Source organism: Psammomys obesus, unplaced genomic scaffold (genome assembly GCF_907164565.1).
Source record: "Psammomys obesus unplaced genomic scaffold, mPsaObe1.curated_primary_1811, whole genome shotgun sequence".
Taxonomy (NCBI): Eukaryota; Metazoa; Chordata; class Mammalia; order Rodentia; family Muridae; genus Psammomys; species Psammomys obesus.
This window is the reverse complement of record NW_026595981.1, coordinates 2,736,604-2,762,760: the sequence shown is the minus strand read 5'-3', so window position 1 is coordinate 2,762,760 and position 26,157 is coordinate 2,736,604. Positions and strand designations below refer to the sequence as shown.

The following is a 26,157-nucleotide window of genomic DNA, read 5'->3' as shown; positions in this document are numbered from 1 at the left end:
AGGAATTTAATGTCAGGACATTCCTTTTTCTCACCGAGATTACGAGAACTTGAAAAGGTGCAGATGCGTTACTTGTGTTTGGACTGTGTCTGAGGCGGGGGAGCCAGGACTGGGGCTGGCCAGCCCGTCCGCCCTCATCCGGCCCGGGAAGTGAGGGAACATCAGAGCTAGGAAGGAGGTAGTGATGGCGGGTCTGTGGCTGCGAGAGCGCCCCAGCCCCTTTGTTCCACGGGGGCCTGAACCCAGACATCAGAAGCCGCAGCCGGCTCGAGCTGGCACCAGGAAGGGCTGCACGGCTCGCGGTCCGCAGGTGTGGGCGGCTCCCGACCGCAGGGAGCGTCAGCACGAGGCTCTGGTGCCACCTAGGCGCCAGGCCGGGGGACTGCAGGACAGGCCGGAGCCTTTCCCAAGCCCGGGGGTTGGAGGGGATCGGACTGATGAAGCGACCCTAGACAGGCCTGGCCATCCCATGACCCGGACAAATCCCAGGGTCACACGGCCCTCACCGGCTCCTCCCTCTGAATGAACCCAGTGTCTGTCTGTGGTCCACCTTCAGTGCCTGAAACTCCTGTGCGGACGCAAGGTTGACAAGAGAAGGCGGTTTTGAGGAGGGCCCGGGCAGACAGAGGAGCAGGGGCGACTTCAGCAGCAGCTAAGGCTCTCGCCTGCCTCCGCTCTGACTGTTGCAATGTGGATTCGGTGTCACCGGCTCAGTCCTGACCCTCCCAAGCCTTGTCTCCTCCTGCCTGGTTGCCTCCCCCTTCTTGGTACTGCTTCATTGTGTGTGCTGGGTGTTGGTGGCAGTCCTCCCAACAGGATGAGATAGCTCAAACCCTTTGCTTGTGGGTTGCAGTCCCTTAACCACAGAGTCCCAGGCCTTGTCCTGGAGAGTGATGGCAACGGTAGTCCAGTGGGGTGTGGGGGGAATGAAAGGCTCTCTCCACAGGAAAGGCATCTTCCCTTCAGCTGGGACCAACCCCGGGTGGCCTCACCTCTTCCTCCTTAGCTGAGGGTGGTTGGAAAGGTAACCCAGCTACCCACACCACGGCTCATGGTCCATGCACGTCCCCTGCCAGCGCGCACACCGGCCCTCTCTCCCCTTCTACAGGCCCAGCCCCTCTCCCTGCAGAGCTGCTTGGCTTGGCTGCCCTGCCTTCCCACATTCTGCCTTCCTCCCCCACCAAGCACCCGTTTCTGACAGTTGGTGGGCACACAGGGAGGAAATGCCAACCAGAAACCCACAGAGGCCTTGCCCTGGGTTAGCACATGGGTGAAGCTATAGAAGTGGCAGAGGGGCTGAGGAGACTTTGGTGGGTGGGAGAAAAGCCGGGCATTACTCTTTGCTCACTAGCTCCATCCCAGAGACACGGGGGGAGGGGGGCTCAGCTGCTACATGCAGCCATCTTCCACAGCAACAGACACACGTTAAATGCACTTGAGCACGCGCACATACCACCACCACCACCGCCACCACCGCCACCAAGAAGACGAGCTGGAGTCCCAAAACCCAGCGATTATCCCATGTGGATACGGCCAGGACAAAGCCCTGTGAATGCCAGCCACTCCCTCCGGAAGCTCTCTCAGGGCCATCCTTCTTCTGTCTGTGCTGTTTACACAGTGACAGAAACGGAAGCCCTCCCTTCCTCCTGGGCTTCTTCTCAGGCCCAGGAAATGGCTACCTCCATCCTAGAGACACGGGGCTCTAATAGTACCCCTCCCCCTCAGGGAATCTCTTGCTTCAGAGGTCCTCCATCGTAGGCCTGGGATCTCTACAGCAGCCACCTGAGGGTGACCTCGCTGATCAAGATGGAGCCAGATGAAGGGGTGCCAGGGAAGGCATGGTTAGTGTTAGGGGAGGACCAGGCACAGCCCTGAAAATGGCAGGAAAACGTAGGTGAACTTCGTTCTTAGTCACTTTTTTTCTGGCCTCTTCTTAATCTTTCCTCACGAGTCTGATGCCTCATGAGCATCATGAGCACCCTCCTGATGCACAGCGCCGTGACTCCCACTTCCTGCCTGAGCTTCACTGGAGTGGTCCTTCCTCCACAGGCCCTAAGGCTGCATCCCGCCCTCACAGGAGCACTCCGGGGCCAATGGTAATAAAGCTAGACCTCCCCCGAGCATCCTGGTCAGTGCTCTCCCACCAATAACTCACTGGGCAGCTTTGGAGTCATGAATAAAAGTACTTGTCACTTTAGTGTTGACCTGAGTGGCACTTGCTGTTCATGCTGACTGGTTACTTGGGAGAAGGGTGGGAGCAGCTAAGGTGGCAGCTAGCTGGGGCACTTATATTCGAGGATTTGGGGTCAGGGGATGTCATTTTCAGGGCTTTAAAACAGCATCTGTCTGTGTAGTCCAGGCTGAGAAAAACTTCCTTCCAGGCTGAGGCAGCCTCACTAAGTGCTGGGATTAGACATGCTCTTGGCTTTGAACCATGTTTTTTTGTGTATGTGGGATGGATGTCAGAGGTTGATCCTGGAGTCTTTCTAAGTTGCTCTACAGGGGTTTCTGAGACAGACTCTCTCCTGATCCACGGTGCTCCATGGAGCCTGTCTTGCCAGCACTGGAGTTAAAAGCAGACACTGGGGCCTGAACTTGCAGCACGTGCCTTCCCAGCTCCGGAGCCCAGCCTACTAGATCCCCTTAGTTAGGGCCACCTTCTGGTGGCAGCTGGTTTCCCACTCTGCCTCGGTGAAGTCAGAGCACAGAGTTCCAGGAAGGTCCTAACACTGTGTGTACAGATGTGCATAGCATTCTGCCTCTAGACGGCCCTGTCCGTCACAAAGCATGGATCCCCCCTGCTGTGAATGCCTAGCGCACAGGACTGTCAAGACTGATGGGGCAGCTGCTTGCGAGTTCGACCTGGCAATCAAAACCAGCCTTTAGGGTTGCAAAGGGAACCATGGCATAACACAGGCGGCCTGGGCTGAGGGCTGAGGGTGGCACATGCCTTTAAACCCAGCCCGGGAGTCTGAGGTAAGAGAGATTCTGTGTCCTACAAGGAATGGGCAGAAAGAGATGGAGGAAAGGGTGTGGGGGGGTCTCACACAGTGGTTAAAACTTCAAGCAGTTTGATGTGAGAGTACCTCAAGACTTACTGATAAGTGGGGGGATGAAGGCACAGAATAGGGGTCATGCACACTCTCTCGGAGCTGTCTCTTCTCAGAGACAGAGAAGAATCAGGACAGTGTAGAGGCCTTGGTAAGAAAGACTATCGGAGGTGGGGAGAACTCACTGTTCACGGGGCATCTTTTGAAGAATATCCATGTGTATCCATAAATATACGTAAACAAGTGCATCTGTGTGCGGGTGGGTGAGTGCCACACGTGGGAGGTGCCCACCACAGAGGCCAGAAGAGCGCGTCCAGTTCCCTGCAGTGGCGGTGAGCTGCCTGGGGCGGACACTGGGGACCCACACAACCAGCAGATCTGGCAGTGCTCTATCCCCCTGTGCACTTTTCATCCTGTTAAGAACCCGCAGTAGGGGCTGGAGAGGCGGCTGGGCCGGTAAAAGCACTTGCTGTTGCGGAGGACCCAGGAGGTCCTTAGCATCCATCATGGCGGCTCACAACCGTCTGTAACTCCTGTTCTAAGGGATCCAATGGCCTGCTGGCCTCTACAGGCACCAGGCACATGGGTAGTGCATACACATACGTGCAGGCAAACACTCATACACATAAAATGAAAATAAACATTTTTAAAAAAGAATTTTCAGGAATGCCTTTATAATTACTTTTCCAGCAAAGCAGGTTTTGTACCTGCTAAGCAAGACGTCTACCAGCATGCCACGGTCCTGCGCATTAGAGCAACATTCTTTATTTTAAATAATACATAAATAACTAAGACAAATGGGGAGGAGAGAGGCGTCCTAGGAGCCCAGGCCTCTTGCAAAGCAGGCAAGCCCTGCAAGACTACCGGCTCCCTAGACACCGTAGACAATGGCCTTGCACATTTGACTCCTCACCAGCGGTGTCTGTGTGTGTGACAGGGAGGATGCTGAGAGCCTTACGGGGAGGCCAGTGCTCTGCTGAGGAGCTCAGGGCAGAAGCCAACAGAAGCATCTCTCTGCCTCTCTTCCCCCTTCCCTCTCCTATCTGAGCTTTCTTGAGCTCTCCTTGCCCCACCCCCACTTTATGATAGCCAGGGCGTCTGCATCTGGGGAGCTCTCCACAGCCCCTCTGTGGAAAGTTGGTTACCCTCCTCCCTGAAGTCTGGAGTCTCTGTGGTCAGCTTTCTGCAGCCTCAGGCTGTCACAGTCCCCATGGCGCTGCATGGAAGCCACATAGTCATTTTCCCTTTTAACAGCTTCTCTCCTGCCTCATCAACAGACTTAGCTGGCCATCAGTGAATTGTCTCAAGGGCCCAGGGAGCCGTTAGTGCCATACCGGGCATTCGGGCATGCCAGAGAAGCTTGGGAGCAAGGGTTTAATAAAAGCTGTCGTTTGTTGAGCATCTTCTAGATACATACATAATGTTCTGTCCTCTTCCTACCCTATAGTTAAATGCTAGACTATTAAAAAGAAGTTAGTGTTACTCATGTTCAAGCCATGCTTTCATGCCTAATGGATTTTAAGATAATTTTTTGTTGGTTTTGTTGGTTTTTCTGAGACAGCGTCTCTCTGTGTAGCCTGGGCTGTCCTGGAACTTGCTCTGCAGGCAAGGCTGACCTCGGACTCAGAGATCTGCCTGCTTCTTTAAGATTTAAACTTTTTAATACGGGTGATATAGAAACTGAGGTTCAGAGAATGTCAGTGGCTTCTCCAGGCTTCCACTGCCTCCAGGCCCAATCACCAGGCCAGCTTGTCCGTCTCATCTTCCGTCTGCTCTTCCTTTGGGCTAAGGGCTAACTATAAATAGGAAAGGCTCAAGCCAGAAGAAAGCTGAGCGGGCCTTTGCTCATCCTTCTGCCTCGTCTCCGGGAGTGCCCAGTCCTTGTGCAGGCCCAGGCACTTAAGAATGAACATGGACTCATGCGCTTTGTTCCTGTTCAGCTTGTCCCCGCCCAGCTGCTGATAGGGAAGCAGGCGTCAGATAAACTTTTAACGGATTACAGCCAACGGAGTGTGGGGTGCATTCAGTCAGTCAGCCTCTGATAGTTACTTGGAGCCAGATATGTGGGGAGACAGCTCCTGCCCTTGGGAAGCAGGCAGGGAGCACTGCCTCTGGGGGCGCAGACAACAAGCATATACATAAATAAATAAATCCAGAAGGCCTTAAATGCTGTGATGAAAATAGCAATGGGGCAGAGGGACGGGTGTCCAGGGGAAGAGGGTGGCGGGAAGCTGCCTCCTTAGATGGGGTGATCTGAAGGCCTTTGACACCAGTGCTCTGAACCCTCAGAAGCCAGTCACAAGAAGACCGGAAGGAAGAGCGCTAGGACAGCGGAACAGTGGGGAGGCAGAGCTGGAGATCAGACTGGAGCCAGGTGAGTGAGAACACCGGATCTGGAGAGGTGAGCTGGGTGTGACTTTGTGTCCCCGTCATCAAAAATGTCCGAGCATAAGTTAAGGACTTGTGCGGATTTTGGAGATGTTTAGGAGACACAACTCAGCCTAGGGAAGTCACTCCAGTCCTGCCACTTCTGCTGTCCCAGCCTTCGGACAGATGGTCTCAGAAAGCAACTGTCGTGGGGCAGCTGGAGAGAAGGGAGCAGAGTTCACGCTGCCCGTTTCCAGCTGTGCTTCGGCATAAGGGGAGCCTCCATCGCTCGGCAAGAGCGTGAGCCAACAAGGGAGCCTGTGCCCTCCCTCAGGCTGGTGTGAGCTAGTTGTCCCTCCCTCCCCTCTTCAGGAATGTGGAAAAGACTGAGAGGAGGAGGCCATGAAAGGCACGGAAGTTATGAACATGTTGTCCTAAGTATGAGAGGGCTCATCTGGAATCGCTTTAAAAAAGAATGGGCAAATGGCTAACTGCAGGCGTGGTGAGCAGCAAGGCACTGCCCTCCCACAGGCAAGTGCCTAGCCGGTGCCCCAGATGCCGCAGCCACACGGGAAGGCATGTCCCATGATCAGATCTGGGTTTCTGGCACAGTCAGCGTGACTCTCAAGAGGTCTCAGCACTGCGGGGGAGGGGTTCAGATCAGCAACTTTTTTGTTTTGTTTTGTTTTGAAGATTTTATTTATTTATTTTGAATGTTCTGTCTGTATGTACACCTGCATGCCAGAAGACAGTAGTAGAAGGTATAGATGGTTGTGACCCACCATTTGGGTGCTGGGAATTGAACTCTGGACCTCTGGAAGAGCTCTTAATCACTGAGCCATCTCTCCAGCTTCCCCTTTTTTTTTTTGTTTTTTGAGACAGGGTTTCTCTGTGTAGTCCTTGGCTGTCCTGGACTCACTTTGTAGACCAGGTTGGCCTCGAACTCACAGAGATCTGCCTGCCTCGGCCTCCCTGAGTGCTGGGATTACAGGTGTGCACACCATGCCTGGTTTCAGAGGCACCAACTTTGCCTTCTGGTGACTCAGTAGGGACAGTAGGGAGGCAAGCCCGCCACCTTCCATTCCGGGCACCCTGAAGACAGGGCTGCTAGTCTTTGCTTCCACTTACCGAATCTTTTTTTTTTTTTTGAGACAAGATCTCACTATGCAGCCCCTGGCTGACCAGGAATTCAGCCTGTAAACCAGGCTGGCCTTGAACTCAGAGATTTGCTGGCCTCTGCTTCATGAGTGCTGGGATTACAGGGTCTCATTCTAGCCCAGGCTAGCCTCAAGCTCTCAGCAATCCTCTTGTTCTGGATCCTGTTTTTGTTTGAAAAAACAAATGGCCTTTATTGTTTGTTTTTATCATTTGGTTTAGGACTTTTGCATCCATGTTTGTGGGTGAAGTTTACACGGCTTCTATCAGTTATACCAGACTAAAACAATAACTGCTTAGGCCGTCAGCTTGTTTACTGTGTGCTGTGTACCCCTGATGTGTGCGCACGTGGAGGCCGGAGGTCAGTGGCGGAGATCTACCTCGTCACTCTTTGAGGCGGTCTCCCTGAGCTGTTTCTGCTGGACCGGCTGGCCAGTGGCCCCCGGCACCCACCTGTCTCCTGGAGCACACTGGCCTCAAACCTGCTACATAGCCACAGCTACCTGGAATTCCTGATCCCACTGCCTCTACCTCCTCCCAAGATTCGGGGTCACAGGTATCAGCTACCTCGGCCACTCAGGTGTCTTTGTAATCTTTCTTTAATTTGCTTTCACTTTTAAAATGAACTCTCGGCTTTGTGGACCCATTTAGCCTCTGCAGGTACTTCTTCCATTTCTTCCTTCAGGCTTAATCCCTTCTGATCTGGAGATGTAATTGCACATACTGTAATTGTAATTCCGCTTTTCCTGTGCAATCTCTCCTTGGGCCCATGAGTTTAATTTTTAAACACAGGACACAATTAGACTGGTTGTGTAATTTTGGTTTCTCACCTAGGTACCCTGTGGTTAGTGTGGGCCACACAGCACCCTGTGACATTTGAGGCTGACTGCACTAGGATGTGGTTGAATTGTAAGTTTCATGTGTGGTCTGTGGACACAGCTCGGTGAACAGCATCCGCTAGGGCAAGGCCCCACGTTCAGTCCTTGGCAGAAAAAAAAAAAAAAAAAAAAAGTCACATTGCTCCAAATGCACGTACAGCTGCAGGGCGCTGGGCCCTCAGATGACCCTGCTAGGGCAGCAAACATACCAAGCACTGTCTTTTACATACTCACCAGTTTTCCCTGGTCTGAGCTGTTGATAATCATAAAATTTGTTACATTTCCATTTTGATGTGGATTGTCTTTCACATAGTTTTCAGTTTTTCGTGCATTTTGAGACAGTAATTAGGAGCACTAACTTAAGGCCTTCACACTTTTTCTGGAAATATAAGGAAAGTCATGCAGGGAGCCCATGTCTCACTGACATTTTTGCTTCAGCACCTTTCCAGCACTGCTGTTTCCCAGCTGGAGGGAGGCGGTCACGGTGCAGTTTGTGTAAGTAGCATCCTGGAGCTGGGCTGATGGCTTAGTCTAAACGGCCCTCACCTTATGGCTGTAGCTTCACTAGACTTATTTTGGTCAGTACACTACCAGATAAGAGCTTTTGAGAAAGGGCTCCCTATACCCCAGGCTAGCTTGGAACTGGCTATTAGCTGAGGATGGCCTGAATTCTGGGTGCTCCTGACTCCACCTCTCACGTGGTTCAACTGCAGGTGCGCAGTGCTGAGCCCGGCAATGCATTTTTATATTGAGGTTTACCTGTGACTCTTATTCTCAGCATATAGCTCGATTTCCTCCAAAAATGCAATTAAACCTTCCTTAAAGGAACGTTTAATCCACTTACACGAACTATAACTTACTGACACGGTCGGATGCCCTTTTCTTTTCATTGTTCTTGAACCAGGGTCTGACTGGGTAGCCCTGGCTGGTCTGGAATTGACTTATAGACCAGTCCTTGAACTCACAGAGATCCTCCTGCCTACACCCCCCAGGTGCTGAGCTTAAAGGTGCTTAGCCACGACCGTACTTGGTCATACACTGCATCTTATTTTGATATTCTATTGTTCCTTCCCCCCTTATCCTTAATATCTGAGCAGTTTTTAACTTTTCATTATTGTGCGGCATGTGTAGGATTATTGTGTGATGTGTATAGGTAAACACAGACACGTACATGCCGTTCTGAGGTCAGAGGACAACCTTCAGTTGGTCCTCTCCACCCACCACTGGCCCTGGGGACTGAACTTGTCAGACTTACCCAACAAGCACCTCTCTCCGCTGAGCCATCTCAGCAGCCTTCTATCTTCTGCGGTCTGTTTTGTGTTCTCTTACTCTTATTTATCCTTGTCTGGGAACTATTTTATGTTTACTTCCTAGGAATTTAGAGAGTTTTAGCATACGTGCTAATACACAAGTGTCTACAGTTCATTCATTTATCTTGATAAGACTTTCAATATCAATTTCAATTTCCTCCCCTTGCAGCTACTTTTACGGGCTTTTGCTTGTTTGTCTTGGGGGTAGGGATTTGTTTGTTGTGCTATGCGGCCGGCCTAGGACTAGCTCTGTGAAAGGGGCTGGTCTCCACCCTGTAGAGGCGCACCTGGCTCTGGGTCTGCTTAGCTTTCTTCTGACCTTACATTTAGATAAGTGCTGTGTGTTTGCTGATTCATTTCAAACCTCCCATATTGGATCATTTCCTTCTTTGGGGGAAAACTCGGATTTTGTTTTTCTTTTCTCTAAAAATTCCCCTTATTTCATCTCATTCTTGAAAGGCAGTTTTATTGAGTACAGAATTCTAGCTTTTTTTTTTTTTCCCCTCACCATATCTTTTTTAATTTGTTTGTTTTAAACAGGCTCTTGCTCTCACTCTGGGCTGGTCTGGAACTCATTATGTATCCTAGGCTGACCTTGAACTCTTGGCAATCCTCCTGACTCAGCCCTTCAGTGCTAGAGCCACTACACTCCACCTTTCACAGCACTCCATTGTTTCTGGTATATGTAGTAAAAATGGCAAGTTAGCTATGGTTTCCTTGGCCTCAGTTTGGAGGTGACCCATATTTTCAGATCTGTGGTTTCACCTGTGTAGAGATGGATTTTTGCCCTGGAATAGGATGACTTGAATATTGTGCACATGCTGGCAAAGGCTTGAGTCTTTTCCTAACTTGACCTTGGGGAGTGTTATGGCAAAAATCCTCTGCTAGGTCTAGGAAGAATTCTTGGGAGCCAGAAAAATCTGGGGCGTAGATGATGCTGATGCAAATGCTAAATTGGGGGTGTGTGTCTGCTCAGTGTTCAACAAAACAGAGGTGCAGTTTGTCCATCCGTGCTCCTTAGCCCCTTCTGAGGCAAGACCAGCAGAGCCCCTCCTTGTAGACACTAGACCTGGGTGGGCTGATGAGGAACATGGAGTGGCAGGGACACAGGCCCTCAGATTTGGCGCATGAAGGCAGAAAGCACGAGGGCGGTGAGGGTGGTGGGCACAGGCTGGGATCGTGCTCTGCCGAGCTGCAAGCTGCTGAAGTAGGGAACTGAGCTCTGCTCCCGTTTCCTCACCGTGAAGAGCCTCCACCATCTGGCTGCTCCCAGTTGCAGCTAACTAAACACTTAAGTTCACAGACCAAGTAGGCCGGCTTACTCTCATTTAGCAAAGTATTTTATTCAAAAGCTTCTCAGCACCATCGAGTTATCAGAAAGAATGAGCATCACTTCTTCTCCCACCCAGCCCTCAACACAGAGACAGAAGCTAAACTGACAACAGGGCCGCCCCAGTGATTACAGCTGAGCCTCTGTTTAACCCCACAGCTGTGCCCCACAGTTGGGAGCAGGAAGGAATCATGTCAGACCCGATCAACCTTCCCTTCTCAAGCTACTAGAGCCCACATGAAGCAACCCTGCAAAAGTTGAATTCAGTGACTCCCATGCAGGAAGGACAGTGACCTGTGAGGCAGCATGCAGCACTGAGTTCAAATCCTAGCTGACCCTCCCCCAACCTACTCTAGGAACAAGGAGCACAGAGTCTGTCTGTTCTCAACACACCTCAGTTGCTCATCTGACTCTGTCTTACTACAAACACAAAGACGTGACAATTACATTACATCCAATTAAAACGATAAGAGATCCTGAGCTGTTAGACATGAGGAGAGCAGACAGTGTGGCCCAATCTTTACCCCCCTTTCCTTTATGAATATTTTGTTTCAGCATAAAGCATCTTTCCCAAAGAGGTTCCTGGAGGAGACTAGAAACGCAAGAGTCTGACTGTGTTGTGTGGGAACAGCTCCCATGTAACTTTGGTTCAGTCCCCGATCTGTCCTTGGCAGCTACATCTGCTCCCATGGGAGGAGGAGAGAGCCGGAGGCAGCAGTGCTCACTCGGCCAAGGCCCCCATGGGGTCCCACGCCGGCAGCACGATGGGCTCCTGCTCCAGCACAGCCAGCACCTCTTCTGGGACATGCTTCCTGTCCACCACCACCTCGTACACAAACTCGGAGAACCACTCATCTGTCATGCACAGGTAACCTGGAGGAGAGAAGACACACTTGTGAGGTCAGGGGGCAGGCAGGGAGCAGAGAGCCTCCTGTTGCTGCAAGCATGCCTTTATAAAAAAATGAGTCTCCCAGCCTTAACCTCTATTCTCATTTGAGTTCCAGTGTGACTAGCGATTTGTGAAGCAAACAGGATAGGCCTGGCTGTGTTTTCACCAACTCCACGATGGGGGCTCAGAGTAACTGATGTGCCCGGCTTCAGATATGCAGGTCCCACACTGCCCCACACTCAGCTGCCTCATGATGGTGAATGCTGGTTCGCACACCCGAAGGTTGGTGGAAGTGTCTTGTTCGTTCACCCGGGAAGGGTTGATCTCTAGGGCGGTATGGCAAGCACGGCAGCTCCACTCTCACGTCACCCACACTGCCGGCATCACCGGTACCCTCCCTTCTTGTACACTGATAGCAACCGGCTCAGCTGCTAGAGGCATGCAGATGGGACGTCGCCATGGCCGCAGCCAGCCATTCTTCTGCAGGTAGCACCGAGCGATCACACGCCCGTGCTCTTTGGAACACTGAGGCAGCACATGGCTACATAGGGAATCCAGAGGCCTGCCTGGCCTACATGAGACCCTGACTCAAAAACAACAAAGCAAAGCAAACAATGCACAGAGACACAAAGACAAATGCACACACACGTGGACCCTTCCTAAAACCAAAAAACCAAAAAAAAAAAAAAAAAAAAAAAAAAAAAAAAACCAAAAACAAAACAACAACAACAACAAAAAACCCAAAACTTCTCCAGTAGCAGTTTCCAAATTTCTTTGGCCTCAAGACCCGTTTATATACTCTTGAAATAGTTAAAGAAAGCTGGAGAGATGGCTCAGTGGTTTAGAGCACTCTTGCAGAGAACCTACATTCCATTCCCAGCAACCACATGGTGACACAAACATCCATAACTCCGGTTCCAAGGAATTCAGTGCCTTCTTCTGACCCCCAAAGGCACCACGTACCCAGTTAGTATATCCATGCCTGTCGGAAAACCCCTCATACACACAAAATTAAATGAATAAATCTGAAAACTAATTAAAGGCCCTAAGTTTGCCTGTGTGGGCTCCACTAAGTTTCAACAGTTCTGTGGGCTGAGGGAAATGGCGCCGTGGATGAAGCACATGCTGTGCCTCAGGACTTGGGTTTAGACCCCAGCCCCTACATGAAAAGCTGAGCATGATGGCAAGCTTCCAACTCTGTGGCCCGGGGTCAGGGAGAGAGGTGAGCCCCTTTCTGGCCAGTCACCGTGAGCTCCTGGTTCAGTGGGAAATGCCGCCTCAAAAAATAAAGGTGGAGACAACAGAGGAGACCCAGGCCCATCACGTGCGCACACCAGCAAGCCCACCCTCACGAGAAAATGTACCAAGCTCAGTGGTGGGCGCCTGCCTACTGTGCAGTGGGCTCCAGCACCACACAGGCACGTGCACACACAGGTACTCTGAAGAATGCTGAACCAAGGCTTGCCAAGGGATGCCCGCCTGGGGAGTACCCTCTTGACTCAGGGCTGCTGCTTCCAGCGACAGGTAGGGAGAAAGCGCAGAGCAGCGCCTGGCCTGTGCTGCTTCTCACCTGCCCTGACCACCCTGTGGGCCTCTCACCCTGCTCTGTCAGTTACTCAGGCCCTTTCCATAGCAGTGCTACGCAGTTCTGCCCCTGCCACACCGTAAGGATGCAGTCCTGAGAACCCAGCATTTGTCTTGTCAAAAAGAGAGGCACTGGTCAACATCTGGATTCTAGCAGTTAGGAGGCAGAGGCAGGAGGATTTCTGCAAGTTTGGGACCAGCCTAGGCTACAAAGTAAGACCATCTGAAAAGCTCCCCCGCGCCACCTGAGACATTAGCCATCCTCTCCTCACCACAGGCTGAACATGTCCTAGAGCAGCTCTGCGCAGAGGCAGGTAAAGGATGGAGGCCGACTCTGTAATAAAGTTCTGTGTCCTCCTAACAATGCTATCGCCTCACAATCAAATGAGTCTTCAGAGATAGCCCAGAGAAAATGGACAGAAAGTACATCTGCACTATCTTGTTCCAAAAGCAGATCACATTAAGTCCTCACAAATTAAATCTCCTATCAATTGCAGCCCACCCTTTCCATGTCCCTGGCGAGAGGACCCGCCTTGATTAGCCCTCTCTGCAGGATATGAGTTCTTCGGGGCCCACAACACCCTCACCGTGTGAAAGCTGCCAAGTAATTGCACCCTGGGCAGATAACGGCCGTGGCAGCTCCAACTGTTGACACTGCATGTCTCCAAGTTTTACAGAGAAGATTAGGATCAGTGAGGCTGAAGCCAGGAGTGCTGAAAGAGGCTGAAGCCCAAGGGTGTCGCAGGGCGTGCACAGCAGACTGTGGGTGCGGCCCTGAACTGAAGGCCCAGCTCCCAGCCCAGGGAACCCAGCAAACTGGGAACCCGAAGTTAACATTCAGGAAGACAGACAGTGTCTAAAGACTTCAGAAAACAACTGCCTTTAAGCATTTGTGTCTTACTTATATTCTGTGAGCAGGCAAACTCAAACAAAGAAGCAATGCCTACACAGCCGGTGATGCTTCTGAGTCTGCAGGACAGCAGAACCCGCTGTTCAGGGCCGGTGGGGTCTGGGATGAAGCTGCACCCTGCCTGTGGACACTCACTCAGACGGAAGAGCCCAGATGGCGTTTATGCACAGAGGCGCTTACCTGAGTTGTCTGACACTCTGCCAGGGTCTGAGAGTTAAACCTTGCAGACTATATTAAGACAACAAAATACTACCATTGGTTTCTTAACATGCATACTTTTAATTCTTTATCTTATTTTTAATGCTATGTATGTGGGGGCATGTACACACAAGTGTAGACGCATGGAGCCAGGAGAGGAAGCTGGATCCCTTCCTCCTGGGGTCACAGGTGGTTGGGAGCTGTCTGCAGTGGGTGTGAGAACTGAACCTGTGTCCTCTGGAAAAGAAACACGTGCTCTTAACCGCTAAGCCAGCTCTCCACCCCAATTTTACCCTTTATGAGTTCAAGTATTTTCTAGTTTTTTGTCATGTTTGTTCTAAGACATACTTAACCCCACTGACAATTTGCAGTTAGTTATTATCTTGCTTTATTAAAAACAAAACAAAACAAAACAAAAAGACAAGCATGGTAAAAACGCAGCCATTAAGCTAGGTATGGTGGTACACACCTGTAACCCCAGCAGAGGGGGTCAGAGGGGAGGAGCACACGAGGCTGGCTGGCTCGAGCTATGTAATGAGCCTCCATATATGTAAACGAGGAGCAGTGACACAAGTTACCTGCTCTGCTCTGGGGAGTGTGTCCAGCTCCACTGACCTAAGGAAGCCAACTTGTTACCCAAGGCCCTAACTCAGGGTGCAGCAAAGCTCCCAGAAAGGAAGCTAAAACCTGCCTGTCTCGTGTTCCCAACTGCCCAAGCCAGAGTGAGAGACAACTTAGAGTCACTGGGCCGACACTGCGAAGAACACACGGCACGCCAGTGACGTTTATCTCCGTGATTGGTGCATTACACACGGGCCCCACACACAGTGCACGCGCTGTACACACACTCCAACAAGCAACCGTGACAAAGGTATGCCACACCATCAGGCGGTCCCATGCTCTCTCCCAGAAATCTGAAATGCTCTACTACTTTGGGCCACTTAAAAAGTGAATTCAAGTTCATTATGAGAAAGTATTTTTAGGACGTTGGTAAAAAGAAGAGAAGGAAGAGGTGATTTAAGAACTACCTCCACCCACAGGAAGAACAACCGTCTCACTGGACATCGCTGCTTTGGTAAGTCTCTACGTGCAGACTGCGTCATAAGGGAGGCACACCATCCGAGGTTACAAAGCCCCACACAGTGCTTTTGCAGTCTCCCCCATTCCGTGATGTTCTGTCTCAGTCTTCCAAGTGTCAAGTCTCTACATGGATCATCCACCCCTACCGCTGAAATCGGAGCCATTCTTCATGCTTAGGAACAATACTACTAACACTAAAAATACTTCTGAAACTAAATCTCTATCTGCAGGCTCAATCCCTGTGTGTCTTTACTAGAGCTCGTATATATAACTGCCAAATTTCTGTTGGGTCCAACTGTGCCAGTTTTCAGTTTCCTTGCATCTGATGGCTATCAAGATGGCTTAGTGGGTAAAGGCACCTTCTGCCAAGCTCAATGACCTCAGTGTGGTGGCTGGAACTCACGTGGTAGGAGAACTGGCTCCTTCAAGTGGCCTCTGACTTCCACATGCATCCTGTGCACGTGCATATTCAAAGCTTTTACAACTCTTAAGAAAAAGAAAGGCAATAAATTATGAGCCCCGTCTTCCCCTTATCCCTCTGTGTGCACTTGTGTGCAGGATTGTATACACATGTGGAGGCTAGAGGTTGACATCAAATGTCTTCCTCAGTTGCGCTTCAACTTCTGTGTTGAGGCTGGGTCTGTCCCGTGACTTGAGCGCTCGCTCACCAATCTGGTCATTCTGCAGGCAGCTTGCTCTGGGGGAACCCCTTTCTCTGCCTGCCAGGTCCCAGCTATGATCCCAACTTCAATCAACATGCTTGTGTGGAAAACTCTTGACTCACTGGGCCACCTCCCCAGCATTCTTTGCTCAGCTTTAGTTGGAGTGTTTGTCTTTCTCACAGTAATCAGTTACAACACGCTACACACTTATTCTGACTGCAAACTTTTTTCTTATCATGCATTCTGCATTCTAATTTAGTTTACATTTTTATAGCCTATTAAAATCCCTTTATTTTTAGGAAGTTGTAGTTATCAATATTTCAGTTTTTAACTCTGATTCTATGCTTAAGGGTTTTATATTATAATGAAAAATAAATAAAAGGGGGACATTTGGGATAAGGAGTTAAGAAAATACAAGGGACAGTCTTAATTAAAAACCAAAAACCAAAAAAATCTTACCAGTTCATGAAGACTTTGATACAGTCTAATTCCCCACTGAACATAGATAACTTAAATATATAGTTAAGAGCAGACAATCTGTCAATCTCTTCTGTTAGATACTCAAGGCCAAATGCCTTAAATTAATACAGTGTCTTACAAATGTGCAAAGTAACAGAACCCTATGGAGCAGAATTTGGCAATAAGCATAATAGTTGCACATGATCTGCCCTCTTCACTAAACCAACGCGTTTCTAGGACTTCACCCTACAGCTAAATACACAATAGGTATTTATGTGTACTCTGAGCTAAAACCTACTCAGTTCTTAGAGTGGGGTCAGGCACTGTTGTAGGTGGAATAACCCACTGTAATACTGTCTAAAATAGGAATATACTGTCAATCCAACAAAGCTCCATTAGCTAGAGAACTGGTTAAATTAACCACAAACATCCAGATGACCAGACAGTGAAGTGGAAATGGCTCCAGTGCTGCTGAGAAGGATACAGGGATGCAAAGCGCAGTGTTTGGTATGAAGAAAAGAAGGCCAGAGTCACACACACAAATGTACGTTCTAAGCTAAAAGGAGACAGCAGAAACTAAAAGAATGGTAATGCAAGCGTAGAAGGAAAGGTGGCAGACAGGAGCCAGGCTCACGCGTGCCTTTTGGTATCTTGAATTTAGAACAATGTGATCTTATTAGCTAGTAGCATACAGCCGGGCACGGTGGTGCACACCTTTAATTCCAGCCCTCAGGAGGGTCTGTGAGTTCACAGCCAGCCTAATCCACACAGGGAGTTCCAGGAGACAGGGCTACATAGTAAGACCCCACCTCAACAACAACAGAGATGCCATGTGTTCTAGGCAGCTTTAGGGGATTGGATAATGGGTTAATGTTTTAAAAAAGAAAGGCAGAGAGAGGTGGCCAAATAACCACTTGTAGCTATGACGGTCACTTGGACAGTGACCTAAGAAGCTGCTTCTCCCTCCAGACTAGACACAGATGTCTGGCTGGGCCGAGGACATATTCATGGTCGTGAACCTTTTGCTGATGACAGATGAGATATCCGTAGAGCCGGATATTACTGGTGGCCTCTCTCAGACACAAAGGCTAGAGATGGTAAAGTGGCCCTGCTAAAAGGCACAGAAATGGAGCATGTGAAACAGCAAATACAGTAGGAAGAAGGGCTGTTCGGGTGTCTTTAAAAGCATTTAAATTACATTTATTTGAGCGTGCAAATACACCACGGTGTAGGAGTCATAGGGTGATTTGTGGGAGATGGTTCTCCCTTCCACCACGTGAGTTCCAGGAATCAATCTCACAGTATAAGTATTTGGCAGTTTAAAGCCCAGTGAGCCATTTCACTGGCCCCACTTACACTCTTTAAAACCGTAACAAAGCTCAATAAGCAAAAGTAGACCATCCCAAGGAAGCACCCTCCCTAAGTGGCATGGACGACAGCGGCTCACCTCAGGGCTCTAGTCTCCTCTCCCTGGACCACAAGTGAAAGCATGTAAGCCTGAGACGAGACATAACTGGGCCAGGCCAGAGACCTTCTAGGGTACGCCCCTGGATGGCAGGCCACATTACTGCTTGACCACACACCTCTGACCTGTCTAAAGCATGCTCCAAACGCCAAGACTGCCTTTTGAGCCACGGTCACCCCAGCTAGCCTCTCCATAGCCCTGGGAAAAAGCCTTAATCTTTTTAAGTTGTCTCCTCCTGGAGAATTTCTAAGGAGGGCTACAGTTTAGTTCACTCTCCCTATTTACCATCCTGTCACCATGTAGTTATTCCTGCAGCGCGCGCGCGCGCGCACACACACACACACACACACACACACACACACACGCACACACACGCACACACGCACGCCTCAACCTCTCACCCTCAATAGCCTGCCCCCACTGTAGGGGCCCAGAAGACACTAAGTTCTGGACCGCTGGTCTGGCACAGGACACAGCACTGACACTGCTGCCTCTTGCAGTTCCCGAAACCGCCTGTGAATGTGAACCTAAAGCTTCTTCCTGGGCTGTCTGCTCAGCTGTTATGCTACTAAGGCCCCCACAATCTCCCAAACACCAACACCACTGGCTGCTGAGGTAGTCTTTCCACCCTCACCTTCCTACATCTCCCCACTGAGGGGCCACCCCAGCCCTTCCTCTCCCCGGTCACCTGCCTTCCTGGAGAAATCACCTCCTTTGCTTCTCTCGGTCTATTTCCCCTGTATCTTACAGTCTGGGGAGCACAACATGAACGCCACTTCTGTCACATCACAGCCCTCTTCAAATCCTGGTCCCACGTCCCAGGAGATTAAGTATAAATCCCTCTGAGGGTTGGGGACGTTCATTCCATCATGGCCTGTGCACGGGTCTCTGCATCCCACTGATAAATGTGAGTTGATGCTACTGCTAATGGCCTTTCCTCAGCCCCAGGTTTACCCATCTTCACTGCCTTTTCTCACGAAACTAAGCTTACACTACGGGGCACCTATCCAGTGACTGTGCCGCAGCAGCCACACTGAGATCTGCAATCTCAGAGCTCTGAAGCTAGAGCCATGGCAAGTTAGTCTTTTCTGAAGGAAGAAGTGAGTGAGTCCATATTCCTGCTCCCGTCAGCCTAAAGCATTAACTACAGCAGCCAAGGCTGTGGTGCACTTCCTCTGCGCTTTACATAACAGCCAGGTCAACCTCATTTGAGTTTCTAGCTCTCCAAAAGCAAACCTTAAACACACCAGTGAATACCAGTTGTCCTCGACAAGTCGTGTATCACTAAGGAATCTGTGAGACCTGAATCCCAACTCTGCTCCAATCCATGCAGCCGGTACACATCAGTACTCGTCCTCTGCCCCACACAGGTGCAACCACACACTCACATTCTACCATGATGCCATGCGGTGATGTGTAGGAACACAACTAACAAACCAAACATTACAAGGCAAGGCACTCTCTAAAGGTCTATCGTGGGTTCTGCTGACAGAAATATGGAGGACTCAGCGACTCTGCACTGAGTAACTGTCTGTATACAGTTGGGACAAAGCTTTATAATCACGTCCCTGGACGGCCGCGGAGAAACTGCAGCACACCTTAAGACGAATGAGCGGTGCTGCTGAGAGAGCAGAGGGAAAGCACGGATCTGTGACTGAGAACGGACAGTCATGGTGTCAGCACAGCACACCTGGCTCCCAACATAAACTCGTAGGATTGTGCAGGGTTTTGTGATAAACTTTGAATATACTGCTCTCAAAACCACGTGCTGTCTGGCTAGTGAGACACTCACTAGTCATGACGCTGGACATCATTAAATTGGCAAGTAAGTTTCCTCCTGATTAATACCAACATGATGAAGTTTCTCTAACCAAAAACACCTCAAGGTTCCTTTCTAGGAGGAAGCTGGGACACTTTAGTAAAATGAAATCAGGAATAGGAAGATTTATTTGGAACATAAAAACTGTGTGTTAAAGATTTCAAAAGGGAGGGCTGGAGAGATGGCTCAGAGGTCCTGAGTTCAATTTCCAGCAACCACATGGTGGCTCACAACCATCTATGAGATCTGGCGCCCTCTTCTGGTGTGCAAGCATACATGTAGCCAGAACATTGTATACATAGTAAATAAATAAATCTTTAAAAAATATTTCAAAAGCTCATGTATCTGAAGATGCAAAGCAATCTGAATGGACAAAACTCATCTTGGCCCAAAATGAAAAGTAAGAGACAATTTTAAAAGATAAAGATTGTCATCCAATGAAAAGAATTTGCAGAGTTGGAAATACTATCTCCTCTTAAGAGTTGCATTACTCTTACTTTTTCATGTAATCTTTGTACTCAGGAGGCTAAGACAGGAGGATCACTGAGAGTTCAAGGATAGCCTGGGTTACAATGTAGGATGTTGTCCTCAACACACACACACACACACACACACACACACACACACACACACACACAGTGAGAGTGTTGGAAAGCAGACTGAATAAGCACTGAGAACTACATTCTATGAGACCTTGTCTCAAAACAACAAAGAACTATGATACGACAATCCACACTTGAGATCCTGCTTGGCAGCAGGCGATTTCAGGACTGAGAAGCCAATCACAGACAAAAAGGTCTGCATTAAGACTGGTCATCGGAGACACCATCCAACAACCTGAGACCACACACACTAAATCCGCATGCTTACTTCTGACACATTTAAAACTGCCTGTGGACAAAAGTTAAAGATTTAAAAAGAAGGACGAGAGAAAGAACCTGGGAACACGGGCTGGCTGTGTCCCGTCCGTCATCTGCAAAACTCGCTGGCAGTTATGCTCACTGCTGGCCACCTTCCCAAGTACCTCACCCTGTTCAGACCCCAGCCTGGATGATGCTCCAGGAGCCTCCTCTTCCAGCACCACTGTGTTTCCAACTCTTTATAAAGTTAAGTTTTATGAAACTTCAGCCACTGTTTCTGAAAGATCACCAAAGACCATTGCCTTCCTTACTCTTCTAGTTGCTGTTGTAAGACCCGAGTAATTTACAGAGAGCTTATTCGGGGCTTACAGTTTCAGGGAGCACAGCAGCAGGCAGGCAAGGTGCTGAGTAAAGCTGTAGCCGAGAGCTCCATGTTGAGACAACATCCACAAGGCAGAGAGAACTAACGGGAATGGTGTGACCTTTTTTAAAACCCCAAAACCATCCCCACGGACACACCCACACCGAGGACATACCTCCTAATCCTTCCCAAACAGTTCCACCAACTGGAGCCAAGTCAAACATATGGGCCTATGGAAACATTCTCATTCAACATGCCATAATCATGAATTGTCTTGTGATTTCCTGAGAGGGTCAGACGCTTCCAAAACAAAAATGCAGAAAAAGCACTGTCTGGCAGGAAATACAGTTCTGTTGTCAGGCTGGGTCCTGATTTTGGCTCCATCACAGATCACTAAGCGTCTGTGGGTCGCTCTGGCTTAAAGACTATGTTCTCTCAGATGAATTTCTGACTAAGGATGAGAGGAACCAAGGGTGATTTCCTCTAAGCCTTTTTTTGGCAGGGGGGGGGAGGGGAAGGTGTGGGGTAGTGGATGACATCAGGTCTCATATAGCCCAGGATAACTTTGAACTCCTAATCCCTTGCTTCCACCTCCTAAGAACTAGGGCCACAAGTACAGGTCACAACTAGCACTGTTTCCTTGAACTTAAACTTCTAAACAGCTTATAAAATGTTTTGCCAGATCACCTTTTGAAACTAAGGATAAGGTGGCAAATCCCATTCTTTCCTCATCTCTCCAAGAGATCCATTTCTGATAAGATCCATAAACAAGGAGCAAATGAGGCCAGTATCTCATGTGGGGGTGGGGGGCACACGCATCCAGCACAGCAGCAGACTGAGCACTCTCACCAGCACCAAGGAAGGGGCCAACTGGCATAGTAAGGCAGGAACAAAATCTTCCTTTAGTGTCTCTTGCTCAGAGGGGGCCTCTGCCCATTCTGTGGAACAGGTCATCTAATCTACCCAGTGGTGTCGGGCAGGAAATACCAGGAACATGACCGGTGGAGACGACTGAAGCCAGGCAGGCAGAGCAAGGGCAGCTTGCCTAGGTATCTTTGCTCTGTTTACCTCTAGCTTGTATTATCAAAGCTGCTTTTCAGAAACACAGATCTTAACAGACAGAAATCCCAAAGAGAATAGTAACAAACTATTAACAATGTTATCTACAGAAACAAGACCCCAGGGTCCTGCTTTCCACAAGCCTGGCCTCCACCAGCCAGCCGATGCCCACAGATGACAGAGAGGAGGACCTTGCTCTTCACATTCTCAGCAGAATAACACACTAGGTGCTCTGTGAAGGCCAAGTGTGGCAATAAAATGAGATCATGTTTTCCTTCCTTCCCGTTAAGTCAGAAAGGACATTACCAAGAAACACAAGAGTAATTTATTTTGGCGTTGAATAAACTATTCCTTGCCCATTCCCATCAACCTCTATCTTTTTGACTCTACAACCTCAGGCATTTTAGTTATTTGAGAGCAACAACCAAAAAAGTATTCAGTCTTTGCTAACAGGGCATATTTTAGGAGTAATGATTCCAGAGAGTGTGAGCACAAAGACCCTGGTTCTATCGGCGTAACAGAGGCCACAGGACTGAGAGGTAAAAGCAGCACTTAGCAGGACAAAAGCGTCCCGACAAAGGGGAGACCAGCACAGTGGCCAGAATCCTCTCTGGAGCACTTTAGCTTCAGAGTAGTAGATGTACCACACGAAACACAGAACACTCTCCTAGCTTTTTAAGTGTTCATCCTGCCTTATATATAAAACCCAGTGACACCACAGAATGAAAATGTCAAAAAAGCAAGCTGTAGCTTTAGTCCTTTTCCTGGATATAACTCCATTTGTAAAGATGAGACAGGAAGCAGGAAGGTTCATCTAAGAAAGAGAAATGGCTTGAGCCCAGTGTTTTAGGTTTGCTACGCATGATCCCATTCTTTTATACAAGCACCCCTTCAGCAAATGAAACCGGGAGAAGTATGAACACAGTCCCCACCGCTACAGGTGATGCAGGTGAATTTTCTGCATTTGGGGAAATTGCAGGTCAGCACACTGGGTACAACGATGAGTCCTGCTCTGGGAAAACCTGTGTGACTCTCCCCTGCCAGGCGACTATAAATGTTCATTTCTTAGCCATCACTAATTTACAGATTTAATTGAGCCACCTTCACTTTTTTTGCTAGCTTTGTTAACTTAAAGCCTCTAACTCCCAGATGCCAATTGTGTTTGTATTAAAATGAAATTTGTCTAATAAGAAAACATAATTTTAAAGCATTACATTGTATTTATAACAACGAAGTTAAAGATTATGGAGTCATAGAAGAGGGACGTGTGATCAGCAAACACCAACCAAAGTGTGTTACCAGGGATTATATTTGTTTATATAGACACGGAGCTGCTGAGCCTCACAGCAGGCCCCAGGGATGCTTAGCCCAAATGTACCAGTGATCATTTTCATGAGGAGGAGGAGACTTGGAAGGACAATTGAACAGTATCCAGATGCTGGCCATCACATGCAGGGCTATGCTGCTCAGTTACACACTCAAGTCCTGTCACGCTCAAAGCAGGTTCACTGGTTACGCTCAGCCTGAGTACCAACATGTGGCATCTAGTCACTTCCGTCCTACTTAAGCTTCCGGCCTGGGACACAGAGTTCTGTAGAACACTGTTGGAAAATCACTATTCTAACAGACAGGGCTCTAGCAAGGGCCTGAGATCTCACCCTCCCTCCACCTCTGTCCTTCTAAGCCACCTGATTCCTGTTGGATGTGATGTGTGTCTCACATCTCTGATTTTCACACCCACTCCTTTTATGCTTGTAAATAGTCTGGTAAGCTGTTTGGCTACTGTTTCCCGAGCTAGAATCCACTGAGCAAAAATAAAGACAAGTGCTGAGAAAGCTGGCCACAAAATACCACTAGCACACACATGTATTTGGTCCTGCCACACACGTGACTGTAGCTACTGCTTTGGTTTACCCTGCTGGGACCTGACCGGCACAGGGCCTTATGCATACTGTGCTATCCCTAGCCCACTTCGGGAGATTTTGTTGTGACAACTCACCAAGTTGCCCAGGGTGACTCTCAACAGTCAGCCTTTCTGCTGAGCTCAGTCCCTCAGCTGAGGTAACAGGGTTGTGCCACTAGGTCTGGCTGCTGCCCTCTTCTCCCTCCTTCACCTTCCCAGATGCTGTCTACACTGAGCATTGGCTTCACTGCCCTGTGCCTGCTAAGCACGCACTCTACCACTGAGTTATACCCCAGCCCCCACTTTCAGCATGAAGCTCTAATGTTGAAGCATAAAAAACTGGTTTCAAACGCTTTTGTATATAAAGAAAACAATCTCAAGGGTTCTAAAGACATACAGCAATTAACCAGCAGTCAGTTAGAGATCTTGTCTTTATTTATCCATATTTAAACTTTGCTACAACTTATATATGTCTGTGTTATTTTATTTAGCTTTGCCACTGTAACTTATTCTGATTTCTACCAGGATTTGGATTTGCAGTATAAAAAAATGTTTTAAATGGTAACTTTCAGCTTTGTAACTTAAAAGAGAATCCTAAGAGATCCCTACAAAAAGGTTTTTTGTCAATTGCATTCTCCCTCTTGGAAGGCTTCTTTCTAATGTGCTGGTGCGGTGACAGAACCGTACAAAATGGCCCACAGCAAGTACACTGCGATGCACTTACCACCTTCCATTCAGCACAGAGCTGTTACAGTCCTGTAGAGTCAGTATGGTTTGGAACAAGTAACACACGTGTGTGTCAGGTAAGCTGGGAGTTTAGGCACACGTAGGCCACAGGAACCCTAGGCAAAACCACAGCCTGCTCTCCTCCTGTCAAACAGCTGAGCCATAGGGATCGAGTGCCCCCAATCCCCCTACATCAGAGCAGCTTTCTACCTAGAGGCAGGGCAGAGGGGACCCCGGTACACTGAGTTAGTAGCTGAACCTTACCTTTGTGGCCGTGGTCTTCACCCCATGAATTCTCTACTCTCCATTTCACAAACACACCATCCTGATCATCCTGTCAGAAAGTAGACAACAATGCACAGTCTGAAACGAGCCTCCCAGGTACGTGTCACGTCATTTTTACTCCTCTCACGCTGCTCAGAAGACTGAGCAGGGCCATACTGTCAGCAAGGAGACACTCCAATATTGGTAGAATTTTAATCTCTTGGGGGTAAAAATATAATAAAACAACAAATACTACCTCTTTTTCTGTTTCAAAGACCTGTATTTTATTTATGTGTTATGTGTCTGTGTACATACACGTGGGTGCCCCCGGAGGCCAGTGGATGTCGGACCCTCTGGAGCTGGAGTTACAAGCAGCTGGTTAGTTTCTGAGCCCTTGGACCGGGGGTGCCAGGACACAAAACCTGGTGCCGTAAAGAGCAATGAGCTCTCTTAACCACTGAGCCGTTCCCCTCTCCCTGCTATCTCCTCCTTTATTTTCTATTCTATGCAGAAAAGATAAACACACAGGGCTGGTTGGAGGCTTAGTGGTAAACTGCTTGACACCCAAGTCTCACAATCTCAGTTGGATCCCTGGAGCCAAGTAAAAGCAGATGGAGAAAGGCACAAATCTGTCCCCAGGGACTCTTGCTTTCACTCAGATTCTTTGAAAAGGCACCCCAATGCATGATTCTAAGACCTGGTCAAGGTTTTTTAAAAATCAAAACAAAACTATTTTCATCATGATACCCAGTTTTCTATTTAGGGAAACTAAGTAATGACATCTTCCAAATGTGTGCTTTTACTGAATTGAATATAAGAGATTGAATGGCAAAGCAGAAATGAAAAGCAATTTCATAAACAAAGCCCAGTCAGGTCAGCTATTCTCCCTCTTCTGTCTTCATTAATAAAATAAGTTCAGTTTTCAGATTCTTAAAGAGACAGTGACACTCACCATGATAACCCTCATTCACAGTCTTTATTTCTCTATGCTTACCCAGGGCATTTGCTGGTGTCAGGACAGCTCACATCTCTGGAGCATGAGAAAAGCATTGGCCCTGTGTCATCTTCATGACCTCACCTGTCAGCCTCCACTTGCTGTCCACATGGGGTTCAGTTTCCGCTGGCTCTGCCCACCTCAACACTCTTTGCAAGTTTCTTGGATCTCAGATTTAGCCAACAAACAAACCCAAGGACATCAAACACCTGTCCTAACACAAGCTACCCATGCTGAGCCCGGCTCATTAAACGTCTGCTTTGGCTCTCTACCCACTGCAATCCCGCTCCACTGCCTCTGAAATGTCACCATGAGAATCAAATCTGTTCACTTGTTAGCAGAAGTCTGAAAATGTCTGCTGTTCTCTTTATTTTGCCAGTAGATTTCTGTCTGACCTCCAGATCATATACTAATGCAGACTGATACACAGTCTTGCTTCACTGAGATTCCATGACATCATCAACATGGAAGGACATTATAGGAAGATATCTACCAGTATGCATTTACCTCAGTACTATCATTAAAATAGAGTTCAAACTAGTTTTAGTGGTCAAAAACTCTTAGTGGTAGGAAAGAAAATATTTATTTCTTTTTGATAGGGTCTCACATTCTAGTCAGACCGGCCTTGAACTCATGGTAATCCTCTTGCTTCTGTCTCTTGAATCTTAGAATTACAGGCATGAGCTACAATGCTTGGCAAATGCTTTCCTTTTTTGAAAGAATTATGTGTATTTCTCCATGTATCTTCGAAATGCCTTGCTCAATCTACAAAGGCAACAGTAATTGTATTACACACATTTGTCTGTATCTTGGTGTGGGGATCTCTCTAGCTAT

General features: G+C 48.6%; 1 protein-coding gene across 1 annotated transcript in view; it reads right to left on the bottom strand.

Moving 5' to 3' along the window:
- Positions 1-10,082: 10,082 nt before the first annotated feature.
- Blmh (bleomycin hydrolase) overlaps positions 10,083-26,157 on the bottom strand; it is a 39,405-nt gene continuing 23,330 nt past the window's right edge. Inside the window, exons 11-12 of the mRNA XM_055620238.1 lie at positions 24,330-24,399; positions 10,083-10,963 (exon numbers count right to left, since the gene is read on the bottom strand). Of these exons, the coding sequence (XP_055476213.1) occupies positions 10,812-10,963; positions 24,330-24,399 (222 nt within the window). The 3' untranslated portion in view covers positions 10,083-10,811. The remainder of the gene's footprint in view (positions 10,964-24,329; positions 24,400-26,157) is intronic.